General features: G+C 41.8%; 1 protein-coding gene across 1 annotated transcript in view; it reads right to left on the bottom strand.

Moving 5' to 3' along the window:
* Nucleotides 1-2,270: 2,270 nt before the first annotated feature.
* Nucleotides 2,271-20,019, bottom strand: part of LOC114647954 (cytochrome P450 2B4-like) — a 38,725-nt gene continuing 20,976 nt past the window's right edge. The window contains exons 6-9 of the mRNA XM_028796679.2: nucleotides 15,121-15,262; nucleotides 6,629-6,816; nucleotides 6,135-6,276; nucleotides 2,271-2,606 (exon numbers count right to left, since the gene is read on the bottom strand). Coding sequence (XP_028652512.1) covers nucleotides 2,422-2,606; nucleotides 6,135-6,276; nucleotides 6,629-6,816; nucleotides 15,121-15,262 — 657 coding nt within the window. The 3' untranslated portion in view covers nucleotides 2,271-2,421. The remainder of the gene's footprint in view (nucleotides 2,607-6,134; nucleotides 6,277-6,628; nucleotides 6,817-15,120; nucleotides 15,263-20,019) is intronic.

Genomic DNA, 20,019 nt, shown 5'->3' with positions numbered 1-20,019 from the left:
GGTTTGAACCATAAACTTGATGGACTGTGGTTCAGAGTCAAGTATTCTGTTCAGTTTCATTTGATCTCTATCTGAAACCCTGGAGGTTTAAAGTGCATTGACTATGAGAAGGGGGGGGGTGTTTGATTGGTGTTTTAGGAAGAAGCACTGTGACTGAAGCCTTTGCAGTGGCAGGCTTCATTATTCACTACAAAATTTTTAACAAGTTGTTTCCAGACGTGTATTCTCATTTAAGAATCATGTCTCGCCCCCCAAGAATAATCAAGTTGTGATGTGAAATTTAGTAATTTTTTATACTTTTGTGATAGATTGAGATCCTTTGCAGTATGATTGCTGCCCTTAATCCAGTTCCTCTAGTAATGGTTCTCTTTGTTGCTCCTGTAATCGAAAACCAGTTCAGAAAATAGAGAGATGAATTCACCAGTTTTGTGCAATATTTAGCCTCTTACATTTTGCAATCACCGCCATTTTCAGCGACTATTAATGACTGTTTACAAAGGCATTCATTATAAGTAATACTTGGAAGCTTTGTAAAATGCAATAAATATCTTAGAAGCACATGATTAATCAAATTTCAAAAGTTTCAAAATTTCAGTTCATTGTGGAAGGGAGCTAAATCCTTTCCTTGTTCTCAATGCAGGAACCAATCATGGATCTACTAGTGGATCTCTTTTCTCATCTTATTTTCTGAAACAATTTTTCTAATAAGGATGGAGCCAGCCAAAAATGTCATCCCAGAATTTCCTGACCCCTGCTACAGATTCCAGCTCTTCCTGGTGGTCCCTTGGAAGCTGAAAGATATAATTACTTCAGCATGTCCTGGGTGTATCACAGGATTTCTGCCCAGGTGGACATGCCTAGGACAGCTCTACATGGAGCCTATTGAGGGCATCCTTACAACATACCACCTAAACTGGTTCCTCTTGATCCGGAGGAGCAATGGCTCTACTCTGAGGCTTTCCCACCTTATTATGCAGTGGCAGACCAGCCACCCTAAGAAGAAGCCTCATTTTTGCCACTTGTACTCACAGTCTAATTCTGTCAGTCATTACCCTACGCTCATGACCATAGGTGAGGACAGAAATGTAGATCGACTGGTAAACTAAGAGTTTTATTCTTTAGACTCAGCTGTAACTTCACTGGCATTGACCAGTACAGTGCCTTCAAAACAGCTTCTCCAATCTGATTGTCAATCTCGCGTTCCTTTTTCCATCAGTTGTGAATAAGACCCCAAGATAGTTGAATTCCTCCAATAAAGGGCAGTTGTTCCCACCTTACTTGCAGAAAGCAATACGTTCTTTTCCAAGACAGAACCATCTCTTCAGACCCAGGTTGCTGATCCTCAACCCAGCCACTTTACACTTGGCAGAGAATTATTCGATTGCATGCACAGGAGTCAGTTGAGGCAATCTGTTTTAAAACCTCCATAACATAATACTCTCAAAGTAGTTTAATTTAAATTGGGGTCATAGGAGTCAGATACTAAAACACGGATCAAGTGCTATACAGTCGTTTAGTATAATATCATTGAGGAACAATTTTAAAGTCCCCTGTTGATCTAATTAATGTTCATGTTCTTTGGATGAGAGAAGAAAACTAAAGTAACCAGAGAAAGGCCTCAGTGGACATGTAATCACCACACAGGCAGCACACAAACTGAGATTATCAATTGTTATGCATGAGCATCAAAGGATCAGCTTTCAAGTTCTACCCAGGTATGTGATACCAACCCGGGCTGAGAGGGGCTGCTGCCGCTAATTGGCTTTTCCTTTTCTTCGTCCATGGCTCAGAGAACCCGTCCAGTGAGAGCAACTGACCCCGCCTCTTCCAGTCCCCAGGCTATAAGAGCACAGCCGTCCAAAAGGAGGTGTCACTTTTACCCAAACAACCAGGGCTAAGGAGCTCCAAGATTTTACGAAGACAGACAGGAAAGCCTTATTGATTATACCCACTTTTTTCTGTTGGTGACAGTTTTGTTTCCATTTATACCATCATGCCTATGTTTTTGTTTGGAGTTATAAGTAAACTTGGATGGCTGGGTTGACACCTCAAAAATTCTCTCTTTCAAGCCTGTGATTCCCTCCGACGACCACACAGTATAAAAGTCTAGGCAAACTGAAAAAAAAATATTTATAAAAATTTCTGAAATGCTGTGGTATTTTATCATAAATGGTTAAACAAAATTTAACATTCTCCTGATGCTCATTCAATTTAATTGTAGGCTTAAATTCTTTAAAGCAGTATTTCAAAAATGGTATTTAAAACATCCATTTAATCAAACATAATTTATTTCCATTTTGCTATAATCTCAGTCAAATACATTTTTTTTTAATAATTCTATTTTAAATAGAATTACATCCAACCTCATTGTTAAGTAAATCTATAGCTTGAGAGTTTCTGTGTTCAGTTACTTGGTTCTTCTCATGACCGTGAGCTTACTTTGAGTTTGTAAAGTAAAGGAACTTTTAAAAAGGAGCTGGTGTCAGCTCCAAGGCTAATGTTTTCAGGATCCTCTGTGGAACTGAAGGAAAATTTCTGTAGTAGGGCAACAAAAAACAGGAAGAGCTCCATCCGGGCAAGACTCTCACCAGTACAGACTCGCTTCCCTATAAAATAACAAAATCTGTGTTAGAGGCAGACCTTATTATTATCTCAAAGAGTAAAGAGAAAGTTTGATGTACAGTAATCCCTCGCTATATCGCGCTTCGCCGTTCGCGGCTTCATTCCATCGTGGATTTTATATGTAAGCATATTTAAATATATATCGCTGATTTTTCGCTGCTTCGCGGGTTTCTGCGGACAATGGGTCTTTTAATTTCTGGTACATGCTTCCTCAGTTGGTTTGCCCAGTTGATTTCATACAAGGGACGCTATTGGCAGATGGCTGAGAAGCTACCCAGCTTACTTTTCTCTGTCTCTCTCTTGCGCTGACTTTCTCTGATCCTGACGTAGGGGGATTGAGCAGGGGGGCTGTTCGCACACCTAGACGATACGGACGCTCGTCTAAAAATGCTGAAAGATTATCTTCACGTTGCTATCTTTTGTGCAGCTGCTTCCTGAAACGACATGCTGAACGGTGCTTCGCATACTTAAAAGCACAAAGGGCACGTATTGATTTTTTTATCTGTCTCTCTGTCTCTCTCTCTGCTCCTGACGGAGGGGGTGTGAGCTGCCGCCTTCAACAGCTTTGTGCCGCGGTGCTTCGCATACTTAAAAGCCAAACAGCCCTATTGATTTGTTTGCTCCTTTGAAGAGGAAGATATGTTTGCATTCTTTTAATTGTGAGACTGAACTGTCATCTCTGTCTTGTCATGGAGCACAGTTTAACCTTTTGAAAAAGAGACAAATGTTTGTTTGCAGTGTTTGAATAACGTTCCTGTCTCTCTACAACCTCCTGTGTTTCTGCGCAAATCTGTGACCCAAGCATGACAATATAAAAATAACCATATAAACATATGGTTTCTACTTCGCGGATTTTCTTATTTCGCGGGTGGCTCTGGAACGCAACCCCCGCGATGGAGGAGAGATTACTGTATTGCTCGTAATTAACTTTCTAGTATGGATTTTGTTAAATGATATACTACATCTGTCCAAAAATCAACTAGACTTCTTAAAATAGTGTGCCAACAAGCTATAGACTTGCCATAGTGGTGGTGTGCAGTAGTGACCTTGACCTTTAAAATCTCTACTTGCTCAATCACACCATGTTGGCATTGAGTACATGCATTGAAGTGAACTTGTCTCCTGTGCCTTTTACAATTTTTTGCATGGTGATTTTTATGAAGGATCTTGAAGAGCAATGTATTTCAATAAAATTCTGTGTAAAATTACGAAAAACTTTTAACAAGACTTTTCAGTTGTTGCAAAAAGCTTATGAAGAGGATTACTTCAGCTGCAAACAATGTTACAAATGGTACCAACTTTTCAAATTGGGTTGATGATTCCAAACCTAGACATTGATCACACTGAGAAAGTGCACGCTTTGATTTGTGAAAATTGTCACCTAACTGTCTGTGAAGTTGCTGAAGAAGTAGGCATCAGTAAAAGTTTGTGTCACACTATTTTGGCTGAAAAACTGAAGATATATCATGCTGCCACAATTTTTTGCTGTGTCTTTTGACAGATAAGCAGAAACTGAACCATGTCACAGTCAGGTAGGAGCTGTTAGATTGTTCAAATACTGATGAAAACATTCTGAAATATGTCATAACAGGTGATGAAACATGGGTGAACAGCCTTTGTGAACTGTTAATTGTTCCAAAAGTTGACATCCAATAGGAAATGTCATTGATTTCAAATGATAGAAAAGTTGCCAGGGGACCTACGTGACATTTGTTTTAAACCTGCTTTATCTAGTTAGAGGGATGGTGGTGGTGAAAGGGAACACTGGGCATAAGGCCCAACCTTGGGTAAAGCGCCAGTCTGTCACAGGGGATAGCCACTCACACACACTAATAGGCCAATGTACAACTAAAATTACACTTTCTACTTTTCACTTTTGAATAGAAGTGAAGGGAGAGTTTAATATGATTTTTAATTAAATGAATATATTCATATAATATTCATAATATTCAAATAGTAAAATACTACTCTGCTTTATTATGTAGATGGGATTTTTTCTCCGTCACCAAAGTGAAACCACTGATAAAAGACAAACTCGCTTAGCCGCTAATACACAAGTGAGGCAAACACATCAGCAAAACAAAACCTCAGGAGGAGAGAGAAACTCGCTTAGCCGCTGATAAACAAGGGGGGCAAGCACATCCGCAAAACAAAACCACAGACTCTACATCTCAATTTGACTCCAAAAATCAAAAACTAAAAGTAGACCCAAGAAATTCCAAAATGATTTAAAGAAAAAAGTCAAAAGGCTCATATGATTTCCAGAGGAAAGAATGGAAAAGATAGCCCAGCAAAATGAGCAGGAATACTGACGCCTCAGTAGCCTGGCTGAGACTTGCTAGGCTCTTAATTAGAACCCAAAAAACAGTGCTGAAGTCCAAGGATATCTGACCCCAAGGCTCAATTTAAAGGGGGTTAAGAGAAAAGACAAGGTTAGACATAAAGACAAGAAAAAAGATTACTAAATAATATACAGAACCTAGAAAAACAATTGCATAAAAAAAACTAATGAACATATGGTACATCTCTCTATTATAATAAAAAAATCTTGGGAGACGAGACTTTTTATCCTGCGACGAGATGTGATCTTTTGAAGAGAGACACTTTCACGTCCCAAGAGATGAGACTTTGTGCCAAGAGATTTAACTACGCCCAGGGCCGGAAATAAAAAACAAAGAGTAGATGACAAAGTAGAATGTCATAAAGAATTCAAAAACGTTGGCGCGATACACATGCAGAGCAGGTTAGAGATAATGGAAGTCCGAAAATTCGAACATCTCAAAAAAATGATAGTAAAGATCGCATTTGCGCAAACAGAAATTACTATTCAGTGAAACAACAGAACAGTGAAAAGAAATTGAATATATTGTTCGGATTTAAATTTTAAGTTGGAGACTTGGAGATCGTCTAATTTGTGTTGCCATCAGAGAAAAGTAGTGTTTTTTCCCTCAATTAAGAGGCCTATTAGCGAGAATTAAAAGTTTTTTTTATTTCCGAGCGGCAGAGACACAAAGTTTCTGGCGTGTAGCGCTGACAAGGGGGTTTGGCGAGTGAAGCAAGAATGGGGGCAAAGCCTCCTAGTTCATTATCAAAATCAAAAGAATAATTTACAAAAAATAACAGGATAAATGAATGATAGCAAATTAAATATAAATTAGAGACCACAGCCAAACAATAACACACTGATCACTTACAAGCAGATTTTTTAACAAGTAAGATATATAAGATAATGATGAATTTAAAAAGAACCATTAACTCTGTACAAAATTAATAATCTTCAGAATATGCAATTCTGTAAAATGAAATAGACTGTCAGATACTTACATGACCATACAGGAATAACAGTTTTATTCTGCTCTGGGTTCTTCACAAAGTACTATCATATAGCTTATTTCAGTGCTTTTTGAATTAAATGAACAATTACAAATTTTCAATTCCTAGGCTTGTTTTAAAAAGTAAATGCTAATATGTATGTTCTAAATTCCACTTCCACAAGACTGAACACTACTCACCTGTTGAAAATGGCATGAAGGCTGGATTTACTTTAAGCTGACCGTTTTCATCTAAGAAGTGTCCAGGATTAAAGGACAGAGGACTCTGCCACTGTGTCTTATCAAAGAGCACAGAGTTGAGCAAAGGGAGTACCACAGTATTCTGTGATCAGTAAAAAAAAAAAATTACACTTGCTTAATAAATAAATTCTGTAAGAAGAAATTATGTTTTGTTTATGCAATAAAATGGAAAAAACAGAAAGATTTCTTTTTGGCATAGAAATTTCCAGCCTTTATTGGGCCTTTTTTGGGGGCACCTCATCCCTTTTCACATCCTTCACCCTTTTTTTTATCTAGGATAGGGTCTGTGTTCCATGGTCTTTGCACAATCATGCCAGATAATAGCTTTGCTTTTTGGTTTGTTTTCATAAACACTTTTACTCTCTGGTGACCATTTGATAATCTGTAGGTTTAATTTATCTGGGGAAGCACCTTACAAGTATTTAGTGTCTCACCGCTGGAATGGTATATCCTCTGAAGTCAGTCTCCCGTGTAGTAGCATGAGGAACATTCATTGGGACAAGATCGACGAACCTTTGGGTTTCATGGATCATGGCATCCGTGAAGGGCATATTCTTGCGATCCTCCATGGAAGGAGGACGATCCCTGCCAATTACAGAGTCAATTTCTTGGTGTATCTTTTCTAATAATAAAAAAAAATAATAATGTGCAGTCACAGCCAGCATTGCTTGAAACAAATTTCTATTGGTTCACTTATCCATGCAGTTTCTGAATTGCATTTTTCAGTACAGGTTATTGGAATTTTAGCACTTATTGGAGAAGCTTTAAGGATGGAGCCAGCCCTAATATCAGGACAATAGTAAGACACAATAATATAAAAATTAGGAAAAACAGAGTCACCCAACCACTTAGGAGACAACAAGGGCCCTTACAAGAAATTCAGTCCTGGGAGCAGGACATCTGATGTCCAAAGAAATAATCAGCATCACACAATGCAGCTGTCTTCATTAGTGACTATCTTTAATGTATTAAAACAGCACCGAGTCATACTTGACTAAGACCAGATCAGTGTTGTCTTCACATCGTAATAGAGTTTACTTGTTAAACTGTAATATCATTTATTTATTTATGGTAGGAAGGGATTGGTACTGGTGCCCCATTGCTCCAGAGTTCAAGGTTCAAGTCCCAGCCTGAGCATTGTGTGGAGTCTACATGTTCTTCCTCTTTCCACGAGATTTCTTTAGTTACTCTGGCTGTCTCATACACTTCAAAGATGTGCTTGTTAAATTAAATTTACAGGATAAGTTTGGTATTTTTGAAGTCAAAGTTATTTCTTCCCTAACTATATGCATTTGCTATGTGAAATTGTGTTCTGAAGTTAAGTGTTTTCTATAAATTTAAAAAAGAATTCTTGCCCTCAATAGCACTTTACAATTGATGGTAATGGGGCATGCTGCCCCTCTGGAAAATAAAAACTTTAAAACTTACCTATGAAGTGGTAAAAGTTTCAATATAAGAAAACATGTTGTCCCTCTTTCTGACATGTGTGTACCAACAAAGGGGATCTGGAAACAATCATTTTATCCCATGTTCCTGGTACTATTTTGTGTGAATTCTCACATAAATACAGAACTAAATCACAACAAAACCAACCACACGACCCAAAAAGTTTACTTACTGTGCTTTGGTCTTTTCAGCAGGAAAAAATTGTTGTGGATGAAATCAAACACTGCGATGGTACGCACAGCTGGTCTTTTAAAATAACAGAATATTGACTTTTTTTGTTTAAAAGTAACATGTACAAACTATTTTACAGAGTGTGTGTAGTCACAAGAAATTAATCAATACTCGACACCTGACTTGAACCAATTAAGTATGTTTTCAAGTGTTTATTTTCCTATGATGCCCCATTGGCTTCAATTGTAAAGTGCCAGTAAGGGCAATAGATTTTTTTTTTTTTAATTGATGGAAAACGCTTAACTGTAAAACACAACTTTGCGTGACAAATGCATGTATATCATGTTTGTGAAGAAATAACTGACTTGAAAATTACTGAACTGATCCTTTTAACTGGTGACTCGAAGTTGTCCCAGTGTCAGGGTGTGTGCGTCATGTGAAGGACTGGAACCCTGTTCATTGTTGGCTCCTGCCTGGTACAGTTTCTAAATCCCTCCAAAGCTGCAGTGTACTAAGCCGATTCAGAAAATAAATGGATGTCCTGCATTGGATTTGTACTGTTTAAAAATAAAATGATATAAATTAGTTTTTCACTATTCTCATTTTGGACATTTTAGTCATAGCAAATGGATTCATTTTAAAAAACGAATTGCTAAAAATCAGATTTGTTTTAGTCTTTTAGAGACAATTTTACTTACTTAACTTTTTTTTTTAATGTGGTATCATGTTAGTATAATTCACAACTTTATAGTGGCCCAGTATAACTGGATGTGGTATTATGTGAGGGAGTGTGTGTGTGTGTGTGTGTGTTGGTGTGTGGAGTAAACTGGACAGGCCTACTATTGAGGATTGGTTCTTGTCACATGTCCAGAGTTGCTACGATGGCATCCAACTTCTTGCAAACATGAATTGTATTAACCTGTTATGGACACTCAGTAAAGGTAGGGATGTCCAGAGGAAACATTTAAACTGAAAATTAGCAAGGAATGAAAATGATAATGATGAGTTGGCAAAATATAAAATAATCTAAAAACAGGCAGAAGTCAGAATAAATTTTAGCTCAGATTTTTATTACATTATTTTCTTTCTATCTTAACTCACAGTGCCGACATCAGTCAAATTGGGAATTTGCAACTGGACTTGAGGAAGGCAGTTGACTCACAATCGCCATTACTCCTGATAGAGCTTGAGCAGATTTACAAAGAAGAATGAAGGAAAGGTGTAGTGTCCAGATGTGCAAAGCTGATAGAGAGAAACCTGCACATACAGATTCAAGGCAATTATGACTGACAAATATGCATCTAATGAATCACCTTTGCAATCTACCTTGGCACATCTGGAAAATAAATACGGGTATGCCAGAATCCTTTTTAAAGACTGCAGGTCGACATTAGACACGGTTGTACAATCAAAGCTGGGGAAGGCTACAAAGAATTTCCTCAGCTTTGAGGATTCCAAAGAGAACAGTGACCTCATAATTCTTAAATGAAATCAATCTGGAATGACCACTGCTCTTCCAAGAGCTGGCCACCTGGTCAAACAGAGCAATCAAGTTAGAAGGGCCATGGTAAAAGAGGTGACCAAGAACCCAATGGAGAACCTTAACTGTGACTCTCCAACGATCTGGGCTTTATGAGAGAGTGACCAAATAGAAGTATTTTCTCAGTAAAAGATCTATGTAAGCCTTCTTGGAGTTTGCCAAAAGGTACCTACAGGACAGATTGTGAGAAACAAGATTCTCTGGTCTGATGAAACAAAGCTTACAGTCATATCTGGAAGAAACCAGGCACCACTCATCACCTGCGCAATACTATTACAGTAGTAACATCATACTGTTGGATTGTTTTCCAGCTTCAGGGACTTAACTACACAGGGTTGAGGGAAAGCTGAACAGACAAAAGTAAAGAGAGATCCTCAACAAGAAAGCTGTTTTATAGCATTCTGGAACTCAGACTAGGCCAAAAGGTTCACCATTAAACAGGCCAATGACCCTGAGCACAAAACAAAGACAACTCACAATTGGCTTAGGGACAATTCTGGGAATGTCCTTCATTTGTCTAGCTCAACTCCTGGACTTGAACCAAATCAAATATCTCTGGGAAAACCTGAAAACAGCAGTTTCCACCAAACCTGACAGAGCCTCAGAGGATCTGCAGGCCCAAATCCAGGTGTGCAAAGCTTATAACAAAAACCCAAGGCTACTGAATGGATAAATATGTGCACAAATCTTTTGTCATGCAGAAAATTATAATGATTTTCAAGGGGATTGAATAGTTTTGCATGCCACTGTATTTATTTAATGTATTTTTATCACCTGTTCTGAGGACACCTGCTAATAAGAATTTCATTGTACCATGTACACATGACATTCAACTTCACTAAGGTAAAAAGACTTGCATGATTGTAACAGTCCAGTACAGGGCACATACTCACTCATACTCACTTATATCAGGACAATTTAGAGCCGCCAATCAGACTAACCCACAAACTTTAATGACTACATGCTGAAAACCCACACAAGTCAAGTCAAGTTAAGTTGGGGAGCATGCACTGGTACAGTGCGTTGCCGCACCCACTACACAGCAAAACAACTCGGGATCCTGGTTGGCAACCCCCCCAGGCAGACACGCAGTCCAGTCCTACCCTCCAGAAATGACCCTCCATCTGCCGCAGCCAGGTGTTACGTGGGCAACCTCTTGGCCTGGTCCAGCCACTCAGGTCACCAACAATGAGGATCTTATGAGCTGGATCACCCTCGGGGAAACGTGCCACATGGCCATAGTGCCGTAACTGATGCTCCCTCACAATGCAGGTAATGTGCCTCATTTGGGACTCCATGAGCAACTGCTCATTCGACACAAAGTCAAACCAACGGTTCCCAAGGATTTTCCGGAGAGACACAGTCCCAAAGGAGTCTAGTCTTCGTCTCAGGTCACTGGATAGCGTCCATGTCTCACAACCATATAGCAAGTCAGGAAACACCAGGTCTCTAAAGACTTGGACCTTCGTCCTTTTTGCATAGATATCGGGAGCGTCACACACCCCTTTCCAGTGACCTCATGAACCCCCATGCTCTCCCAATCCATCTACTGACTTCACAGGAAGAGTCACCAGAGACATGAATGTCACTGCCAAGGTAAGTGAACCTCTCAACAAGGTCAACACTCTCTCTGCAAACAGACACACTGCTGATGGCGTTGCCCAAGAGGTCATTAAAGGCCTGGATCTTGGTTTTTATCCAGGACACTCGCAAGCCCAGACACTCAGACTCCTCACTCACTCTCTCGAGCACCCCAATCTGAGCCTCCATTGACTCAGTGAAGATCACAGCATCGTCAGCAAAGTTAAGATCCATGAATCTTTCTGGATCCCACGACCTTGCCCAACACCCAGTCCATACAAGCATTGAACAGAGTAGGAGCAAGAACACACCCCTGACGAACCCCAGAATCAACTGGGAAAAACACAGAGGTTCTGCCTTCACTCTGCACAGCACTCACAGTATTAGTGTACAGGCCAGCCAGGATATCCAGCAACCTCGAGGGGATCCCGCAAACCCTCAGGATGTCCCACAGGGCAGCTCGATCAACTGAGTCAAACGCTTTGTGAAAATCGACAAAGGCTGCAAAGAAACTCTGCCGATATTCGCATTTGCGCTCTATGAGAACCCTCAGTGCCAGGATACGGTCGATGGTAGACTTCTTAGGCATAAAACCAGACTCTTCCGGTCAATGGTAGGTGAGCAAGTGATCATGGATCCTATTGAGGACAACCCTAGCAAGGACCTTACCCAGCACCGAGAGCAGTGTTATCCCCCTGTAGTTGCTGCGATCACCCTTCCCTTTCCAGATAGGGACGACAAGTCCCGTTTTCCAGTCATTTGGGATGCCAGTCTCCCAAATGGAAGCAAAGATTGCTTGCAATGCCAGGAGGACAGCCTTACCACCAGCCTGGAGAAGTTCACCCCAGATACCACAGATCCCTGTAGCCTTCCCAACCCCCACCAGTTGGTTCACCACCTGTGCAATCTCAGTAAGATTGGGTGGTTCACAGCTAATTGGAGGATCAGCCCCAAGAACCATGGACCCAGAGATATCCAAAGTCCTGGCCGGAGGATCAGCTTTGAACAACTGCTCAAAGTAGCCAGCCCAGCGGGTCACAACTACAGTGTCATCCAAAAGGACCGTTCCATCAGCTGCCCTACTGCGACTCTGAGGAACAGAGTCAGATGTGCATAATGCTTTGATGCTTTGTAAGCAGGGCGTGGGTCGCTAGACCACAGATGGTGTGTCATTTGCTCACAGATTCCTCTAACAAATGCCTCTTTATCTCCCCTCAGAGCCCTTGCAGCCATCCTTCTCAGTTCCCGGTACAGACCAGAGTTGCCATTGAGCCGTGTGCTGTGACTCCTCTCGATAATATCCAGGGTGCCCTGCGAGATGAAACACCTCCTTCTGGGAACACCGATAACACCAACTCGACCCTCAGCAACCTTCAGGGTCTTGTCACGAACGGTCTCCCACATCACATTAGGATCGGCAGTAGTAACCAAATCTGAAAGTTCCTCACACAAACTGCGTGCAAACTCATTAGAAACAGCCTGGTCTTGGAGTCTGGCCAAGTCCAGGCTCATTTTCCTAGTCGATGGTAACCTACTGGACTTAAGCTGGATCCTAAGAGTAGCAACAACAAGCCTGGGGTCAGAATTCACAAACTGGGCACTTCTGTAGACCCTGCAGTTTTGCAAGAGCCTACAGCGTCTGCCCATGAGGATGTAATCAATCTCCTTCACCGCACCACCAGTATTGGAGTACCAAGTCCAACGATGCGGTTCAGGGCAATGGAACCAGGATCCAGCGATTCACAGCCCCTGACCTTTTGCAAAGTCAAGGAACATGGAGCCACTTTCACCATGGTCACCAGACCCATGGGGACCAAGACAATCCTCATAACCAGCCCTATCAGTGCCAGTGGCTGCATTGAAGTCGCCCATGACCAGAGGAGAGTCACCTCATGGGCACCCATCAACCACCAAGCGAAGCTGCGAATAAAATGTCTCCCTCGCCAAGACATCACTCACCACGGTCAGAACATACACAGAGACAACAGACAAAGCACCCAGGGAGTGCCGTAATCTGAGTCCCATAATACGCTCGTTGAAAGGAGTGACATCGGACACCATTGGAAGAAGCCAATCCTCTACAGCAACAGCTACTCCCTGAGTATGACAGCCATCAGTCCGACCAGACCAATAAAAGGTGTATCCACCTACAGAGATCTGGCCAGTCCCCGGTCTGCACACCTTAGAGAGCGCCACCACTGAAATGCAGTTTACGCAGCTCCTCCGACAGCAGAGGAAGATGATCATCACACACAAACCCACACAGAAGTCACAAAATATGAAAACTCCATAAAAATAAAAACTAGGATTGACTTCGAATCTGGGCCCCTGTGTGGCAAGTTGTGTCTCGATATTTGTTAGATCAAAGAATGAAAACTATGTATTGCTTTACTTAACTTACTTTAGAAATAGTGAAATGGGTACTTGCATTGTAGATAAGAGAGTAGGATTGGGACTCCGGCAAACCCTTGGCCAAAGTAACTGCATACGTGTGATATCTGGTAGTTGACTGGACTTCTTTCTTCTTAAGTAGATATGTTTCACTGCTCATCCAAGCAGTTTCTTCAGTCAGAGGAATGTTGTTAGAAACCACAAATTTATGCTCTAGGTTGGTTTCACTTCACACCTGCCCTGAATAGGCTCGTTGAGTAAAATAAAGGGAGGGGAAGGTGTGGGTAGATGTAACAGTCACACCTTTTAACAGCCCCTCCTACCCCCATAGAGTGGGTCGTTAAGAGTGGTCCACCTGGTGGATGTGTGAAATGGGCCTGATTTTCCTGGGGATGGATGAAAGGGCAGCATGATAAATTGAAGACAGGTTATAACTAAGGCCTCCACCTCTGTTGAGTGAGGGGTTGTTGAATTGCACATGCAAAGCTTCCCTGACCCTTCTCTCACACCACTTGTCTTCTCTATTCAATATCTGGACGTTAAAGTCCTTCAAATGGAGGTACACAGCTGATTCTGGCCCAGAGGTGTTACTCCTTCTGTGCTGGGCCATCCTCCTGTGTAGCAGCTGTTTAGTCTCTCCAATGTACAGTTCAGGGCACTCTTCACTGCATTGAATGGCATATATTACATTGCTCTTCTTCTGTTTTGGTATCCGGTCTTTGGGGTGGACGAGTCTCTGTCTCAGTGTGTTAGTGGGTTTGAAGTGAACAGGTATGTGGTGTTTTCCAAAAATCCTTTTTAGCTTTTCCTACACACCAGCCATGTATGGAATAACCAGGTTCTTCCGTTGGTCCTGGGACTCCGGCTGTTCCGTTGTCCTTTTTCTGGAACAGGATCCTGCCTTGTTAAAGGCCCACTTGGGATATCCAAGTCTTAAGGGCTGTCTTCAGATGCCTGTTTTCCTTCTTCTTTGCTTCTGTGGAAGTGGGGATGCTCTCTAGTCTGTGGTGTAGAGTCCTGATAACTCCTAGTTTGTGTTGTAGTGGGTGATGTGAGTCAAACAAAAGATACTGGTCAGTGTGGGTGGGTTTTCTGTAGATTGTGACCACATAATAATAATAATAATAATAATAATTTTTTGCATTTATATAGCGCTTTTCTCACTACTCAAAGCGCTCAGCAATTGCAGGTTAAGGGCCTTGCTTAAGGGCCCAACAGAGCAGAGTCCCTAATGGCATTGACGGGATTCGAACCGGCAACCTTCCGATTGCCAGTGCAGATCTCTAGCCTCAGAGCCACCACTCCGCCACATAAACTCACACAGACACACCAAACACACACTAGGGCCAATTTAGCATTGCCAATCCACCTAACTTGCAGACACGGAGAGAACATGCATACTCCATGCAGGGAGAACCCAGGACAGAAACCTTGGTCTCATTACTGCGAGTCAGCGGCTCTACCACTGCACCACCATGCTGCACCCATCTCTAATGTATGGTTGTAAAACCTGAATACCATGAAAACAAACAAAAAAAACTCTCAGACCACACAGAGAGAACAAAGAAACTACACCCAGACAGTGACCAGTGATGGAAATAAACTTTAGTCACTGGTGCAGGGAGGTCCCAGTCCTAACAATTGAACCAGACCATCAACAAATATATTCTTTATGCCATACATTTACAGAACAAAAAGAGCATTGAATTCAGTTCACTGCTTAACATGCTTAACTGGGTTGTGAGGATGTGCTGATTATTGTGTTGTTTAAACCCTGCCAGATGAAATAATACCTACCTTGAAACTGGGGATACTTAATGAGGACCAGGAGTCCAAATCGCAGAGTGGTACTGGTCGTTTCAGTCCCTGCCCCAAAGAGATTTGAAATGCTGATTACCAAGTTATCCAAGTTGAACTCTGAGGCAGGATTTCCATTTTCCTTTAGAAAAACAAATTAAAGTATAGTAATGAAAATGACCATTGTAGGGGAAGGAGCACTCCTTTAATTTTAAACTCATCCATCTGTTCATCATCAAATCTGTATTGTCAAACCTTGCTTTAACTTATTCCAGTAGCACTGGCCAAAAACTCGAACAAACCTTGAATGGTGCATGAGACTCCATCAGAGGAGACACTCATATGCACATATACACGGTCAGTTTTAGGTCATCAAGTAACCTAATCTGCACATCTTCAGGATAAATGAGGAAACTGGAATAAACAAGGAGAAAGTGCAAACTCCATCCAGATGGTGAAGAGGCCAGGATTTATACCCAAGGATTCTGTGGTAGAGAAGCAGTAGTACAAACCACTCTGCCATCCCAAAAGAAAAAGCAAGTGTTTTCTAAATAGGATGCACAAACCACTGTGTTTCTTTGTGCCGGTCCCAAGCCCAGATAAATGGGGAGGGTTACGTCAGGAAGGGCATCTGGTGTAAAATTTTGCCAAATCAATATGCGGACAACAAGACAAATTTCCATACTGGATCGGTCGAGCCCCGGGTTATCAATGACCGCCACCAGTACTGTTAGCCAACAGGGTGCTGGCGGGAATTGGGCTACTGTTGGCCAAAGAAGAAGAAGAGGGGGTAGACGTGTCCGGAGGCAGGAGGAGAGGAGGAAGTAAAGAGAGTGGAACTGAGGGAAGGAACTTTGAATGTTGGCAGTATGACTGGTAAGGGGAGAGAATTAGCAGATATGATGGAGAGAAGTAAGGTTGATATATTGTGTGTGCAAGAGACTAAATGGAAGGGGAGTAAGGTGGATCAAGGGTGGATTCAAATTGTTCTATCATGGTGTGGATGGGAAGAGAAATAGCATAGAGGTTATTCTGAAGGAACAGTATGTCAAGAGTGTTTTGGAGGTGAAATGAGTGTCAGACAGAGTAATGATTATGAAGCTGGAAATTGGAGGTGTGATGATGAATGTTGCTAGTGCATATGCACTGCAAGCTGGGTGTGCGATGGAGGAGAAAAAAGATTTTTGGAGTGAGTTGATGAAGTGATGAACAGTGTACCCAAGGGACAGAAAGAGGTGATTGGAGTGGATTTCAATGGTGAAAGGAACAGCGGAGACGAGGAGGTGATGGGTAGGTATGGTGTCAAGGAGAGGAATGAAGAAGGTCAGAGTATAATGGATTTTGCCAAAAGGATGGACATGGCTGTGGTGAATACTTATTTTAAGAAGAGGGAGGAACATAGGGTTACGTACAAGAGTGGAGGAAGATGCACACAGGTAGATTACATCCTATGCAGAAGAGTTGATCTGAAGGAGACTGAAGACTGCAAAGTGGTGGCAGGGGAAAGTGTAGTTAAGCAGCATAGGATGGTGGTCTGTAGGATGATGTTGGAGATCAAGAAGAGGAAGAGAGTGAGGGCAGAGCCAATGATCAAATGGTGGAAGTTAAAAAAGGAAGACTGCAAGGTTGAGATTAGGGAGAAGGTGAGACAGGTACTGGGTGACAGTGAAGAGTTACCAGACAGCTGGGAAACTACAGCAGATGTAGTAAGGGTGACAGCAAGAAGGGTGCTTGGCGTGACATCTGGAAAGATGAAGGAGGAAAAGGAAACCTGGTGGTGAAATAAGGAAATACAGGAGAGTATACAGAGGAAGAAGATGGCAAAGAAGAAATGGGATAGTCAGAGAGATGCAGAAAGTAGACAAGCAGTACAAGGAGATAAGGCGCAAGGTGAAGAGAGAGGTGGTGAATGCTAAAGAAAAGGCGCATGATGAGTTGTACGAGAGGTTGGACACTAAGGCGGGAGAAAAAGACCTGTACCAATTGGCTAGACAGAGGGACCGAGCTGGGAAAGATGTGCAGCAGGTTAGGGTGATAAAGGATAAAGATGGAAACGTACTCACAAGCGAGGAGAGTTTGCTGAGCAGATGGAAAGAGTACTTTAAGAGGGTGATGAATGAAGAGAACAAGAGAGAGAAGAGGTTGGATGATGTGGAGATAGTGAATCAGGAAGTGCAACGGATTAGCAAGGACGAAGTAAGGACAGCTATGAAGAGGATGAAAAATGGAAAGGCCGTTGGTCCAGATGACATACCTATGGAAGCATGGAGGTGTTTAGGAGAGATGGCAGTGGTGTTTTTAACCAGAATGTTTAATGGAATCTTGGAAAGTGAGAGGATGCCTGAGGAGTGGAGAAGAACTGTACTGGTGCCGATATTTAAGAATAAAGGGGATGTCCAGGACTGCAATAACTACAGGGGGATAAAATTGATGAGCCACAGCATGAAATTATGGGAAAGAGTAGTGGAAGCTAGGTTAAGAAGTGAAGTGATGATTAGTGAGCAGCAGTATGGTTTCATGCCAAGAAAGACAACCACAGATACAATGTTTGCTGTGAGGATGTTGAAGGAGAAGTTTAGAGATGGCCAGAAGGAGTTGCATTGCATCTTTGTGGACCTGGAGAAAGCATATGACAGGGTGCCTCAAGAGGAGCTGTGGTATTGTATGAGGAAGTCAGGAGTGGCAGAGAAGTATGTAAGAGTTGTACAGGATATGTACGAGGGAAGTGTGACAGTGGTGAAGTCTGTGGTAGGAGTGACGGATGCATTCAAGTTGGAGGTGGGATTACATCAGGGATCGGCTCTGAGCCCTTTCCTATTTGCAATGGTGATGGACAGATTGAGAGACGAGATTAGACAGGAGTCCCCGTGGACTATGATGTTTGCTGATGACATTGTGATCTGTAGCGATAGTAGGGAGAAGGTTGAGGAGACCCTGGAGAGGTAGAGATATGCTCTAGAGAGGAGAGGAATGAAGGTCAGTAGGAACAAGAAAGAAAACGTGTGTGAATGAGAGAGAGGTCAGTGGAATGGTGAGGATGCAGGGAGTAGAGTTGACGAAGGTGGATGTGTTTAAATACTTGGGATAAACAGTACAGAGTAATGGGGATTGTGGAAGAGAGGTGAAAAAGAGAGTGCAGGCAGGGTGCAATGGGTGGAGAAGAGTGTCAGGAGTAATTTGTGACAGACAGGTATCAGCAAGAGTGAAAGGGAAGGTCTACAGGACGGTAGTTAGACCAGCTATGTTATATGGGTTGGAGACGGTGGCACTGACCAGAAAGCAGAAGACAGAGCTGGAGGTGGCAGAGTTAAAGATGCTAAGATTTGCACTGGATGTGACGAGGATGAACAGGATTAGAAATGAGGACATTAGAGGGTCAGCTCAAGTTGGACAATTAGGAGACAAAATCAGAGAGGCGAGATTGCATTGGTTTGGACATGTGCAGAGGAGAGATGCTGGATATATTGGGAGAAGGATGCTAAGGATAGAGCAGGGAAGAGGAAAAGAGGAAGGCCTAAGCGAAGGTTTATGGATGTGGTGAGAGAGGACATGCAGGTGATGGGTGTAACAGAACAAGATTCAGAGGACAGAAAGATATGGAAGAAGATGATCTGCTGTGGCAACCCCTAACGGGAGCAGCCAAAAGAAAAAGAAGATTGAGGAGTTTTTTTTTTACGGTAAAAACAAAATAAGATTGTAATAAAAAATGAAGGTTCTCAAGTCATTCTGTAATATTTATTCCCCCACTGAGTCAGCTACTTCGTGAGCCAGAGTGGTTTGCGTAATCAATGATCTCCTGAGTGCGTACTCCTGGTAGGGCCACCTGTTGAAACAAGGTAAGAGGTGAGGTCCTGACAAAGACTGACTCAAACACTCGTCCTTCCAAGGGTTCATTGAAACAAGTGAAACTTCCTCATCATCCTGCACACAGCAAGCTACATTGAGTCCTGACAGGAAGCAAATCCATATTATTGAGGATTGTGCCCCCTTACGACCATCAATATCAACAACTTCTTTGCACAGGCTGTTTCTTCCATATGGACAAATGGATCATTAGCCTCATCATCAGATCGATAGACGACCATGACTATAATATTTCTGTTTTGCAGTATAGTATGTCCTTGATGTGTGGAACCACTAAGTAAATAATTCAAGATTAATGAATTGATTGTGTTTTGGTTTAGTCTGGTAAACACCACATAATTCCCCCCCAACACACACACACATTTATGTATCTGATATAATTATATATTTATTCTTTGAATAAGTTATTTTTTTAAAATGCGTAATATAATTTGGAATTTACTGTACCCTGCAAATCAAACAAAACCTGCTAAAGTGATGTTGTGGATGTAAATGTACAATGAGAAGTCATAAAAATACATTTTCTCAATTTTCTTAATGTGATTTTAAGGTCTATCCAGCAAGCATATGGCTCAAAGCAGTAACCAGCTATGGACGGTTTAGCAGTTCATTACAGGGTTTTTCTAACCTTTGAGTCCTTTCTGGGGTTTGCTTGTGTGAAAAAAAATTGTAAAATGTCCATAAAAAAGGATTATAATGGCATAGGACCACACTAGGTGGAATGGCAGATAAGGTAGAATCAGTTGAATCATTAAAGAGGGACTTGGACAGCATACAGGCTTGAGCAGAATTGGGGCAGATGAAATATTAATGTAAGTAAACGTAAAGTATTACATAAAGGATGTAGAAATGTTGTATCATGATTAGTTGTCAGGTAACTCATCATGGATTAAGCTATTTTTAAAGTCTTGGACTCCATTTTGTGTAAGTGTTGTTAGCACTGCTCCCGTGTTTCCAGGGGTGCAGTAATCAGGGTGACAGGATAAAAGGACGGCTGGCGGTTCCTTTCTCTATCTGGTCTGGGGATTAAAAAAA

This window comes from Erpetoichthys calabaricus, chromosome 1 (genome assembly GCF_900747795.2).
Source record: "Erpetoichthys calabaricus chromosome 1, fErpCal1.3, whole genome shotgun sequence".
Lineage (NCBI taxonomy): Eukaryota > Metazoa > Chordata > Cladistia > Polypteriformes > Polypteridae > Erpetoichthys > Erpetoichthys calabaricus.
Note: the sequence above shows the minus strand (reverse complement) of the source record. Positions and strands in the feature narration are given on the sequence as shown.